The 2,041-nt window shown below is 38.9% G+C and overlaps 1 protein-coding gene across 1 annotated transcript in view; it reads left to right on the forward strand.

The window, feature by feature from the left end:
• The first annotated feature begins 923 nt into the window (after positions 1 to 923).
• Positions 924 to 2,041, forward strand: part of LOC106476795 (MFS-type transporter SLC18B1-like) — a 9,882-nt gene continuing 8,764 nt past the window's right edge. Inside the window, exon 1 of the mRNA XM_013937422.2 lies at positions 924 to 968. Coding sequence (XP_013792876.1) covers positions 924 to 968 — 45 coding nt within the window. The remainder of the gene's footprint in view (positions 969 to 2,041) is intronic.

Consider the following 2,041-nt stretch of genomic DNA (forward strand, 5'->3'; position numbering starts at 1 on the left):
TGGAAAAACAAATAATAAGGAAAAATACTTGGAAGTTCAGTTATCTCTCAATACAGGGGTCACCAAACTTTTTTCACAGCGGGCTAGATAATTGAGAGAATGACGAGCGCGGGCAGCATAACCATTTTGTTCAATACAATACAGTGAATACACAAAAAATAGAGAAAAAAACATGTTTATTTTCCAAAAAGTTATCAAAGAAGACGACGTTAGCAATAAAATAGTTATATCACACCCAGTGCGCACATATCCGAATCTCACAAATTAAGCAGCAAAAAAGGTTTGTGAGATTTGTGAAACTGGCGTTTAGCTTTTGAGATATCATCAATATTTGCTTTGGAATTGCTGCATCCAACCAAGAGAATTGTTTTCAAATGTTCATCAGTCAACCTCACCTCTTTCGATGTGCTGACTTCACATAATTCATTTTTGAAAATGTTTGCTCACAGATATAAGTTGTTCCAAACACTGATGCCATACCAGAGGCAAATTTCTTCAACTTTGAAAACTCATCATCAGGTAAGCGGCGATAAAATTCAACAAGTTTTCCTTTTCTGTGCTTCTCTTTCAACAAGTCATTTGCTTGAAAATCAATGAGCTCCAACTGTAGTTCGACTGGCACATCATCAAGGTTACAATCAAACGGATTCTGGAACAGAAGAATGACACTCTCAATTCTGTCGAGATCTGAAAATCTCTCCAAAAAATGCTTATTTAAATCACTAATAATCTTCTTCGGAAACTCGAGGTTGACATCTTCTGTGATTCCAGCACGAAACTCTTTGAAACACTGACAATGAGAGAAGTTTCCTCCTTCCAGTTGTGCTTCAAACAATGATAGCTTTCTCCGAAATCTTTTGATGATTCTGTAGAGATCACAGATAAGGTTATCCTTTCCCTGAAGTTTCGAGTTCAATTCAATCATGTGGGATGTGATGTCAACCAAAAATGACAACTTTGACAACCAGGTAGGATTTGACAGAAGTGGATCAGCTCTATCCTTTTCGGTGAGAAAAATATCTATTTCTCTTTGGAGCTTATCAAAACGAAATAGGACTTTACCGCAGCTGAGCCACCTCACTGCTGTGTGATAAGGCAAGTCACAGAATTAAGAATCAATTTCTTCAAGAAAAGCCTGTAACTGGCGATGATTAAGTGCATGACCCCGAATGAAGTTCACCGCAGAAACGACTGGTTTAGTACGCAAGAAATATCTAAGTCTTTCCCACAGAGTGCTTGCTGATGTATAATGCAGTATATAAACAGAGCGCCCGGGAGTTGAAGATCTTCCAACTTAGTTCGTTTCTGCCCCACCAGACCCTTCCTCACTCCAACCATGTTTTTTCCTCCATCAACTGTAACACATCGAAGCTGATTCCACTGAAGGTTATAGCCTTGCAAAGTTTTCTGCACTTCCATGAAAATGTCTTCTCCAGTTGTTGTTCCGTGTATGCTGCAAACGGATGCCAACTTTTCTGTGATCTGAAAATCCAAATTAACACCACGAATGAAAACGAGAAGTTGGACGTACTCGAGAGATCAGTAGACTCATCCAGCACCAGAGAATACCACAAGTTCCTAGCTTTCTCGCGTATCTTAACACCATGTTCTCTTCAAGTTCTTCTGTTCTCCGCATAACTGAACTTGCTGAAAGGCTGATACTTCCGAACAAATCGGCTTTCTCAGGACACAAGTTATTTGCTGCTTCCATCATACACTCTTTTATAAAGTTGCCGTCAGTAAACGGGTTTTTCTCGCTCTGCCATCTTATGCACTATTTTGTAACATGTACGAGTGACAGATTCATTTTCAGCAAACATTCTCGTGAAGAGATTCCTTTGAGATTCCAAAGTACGTTTCATGAACTCAAATTTCTCAGAACGCAATGTTCCAGAAAACTTCGAATATGTTGACAGATGTTTTGTTTCATAGTGATGCCGAAGACTGTACTCTTTAAAAAACGGCAACACTTTCGTTGCATATCATACAACTAGCTTTCTGATTGTTTGTATCCACAAAGATGTACTTTTCTCCCCATTCT

The sequence above is a fragment of the Limulus polyphemus genome, unplaced genomic scaffold (assembly GCF_000517525.1).
Source record: "Limulus polyphemus unplaced genomic scaffold, Limulus_polyphemus-2.1.2 Scaffold11622, whole genome shotgun sequence".
In the NCBI taxonomy this organism is placed as follows: domain Eukaryota; kingdom Metazoa; phylum Arthropoda; class Merostomata; order Xiphosura; family Limulidae; genus Limulus; species Limulus polyphemus.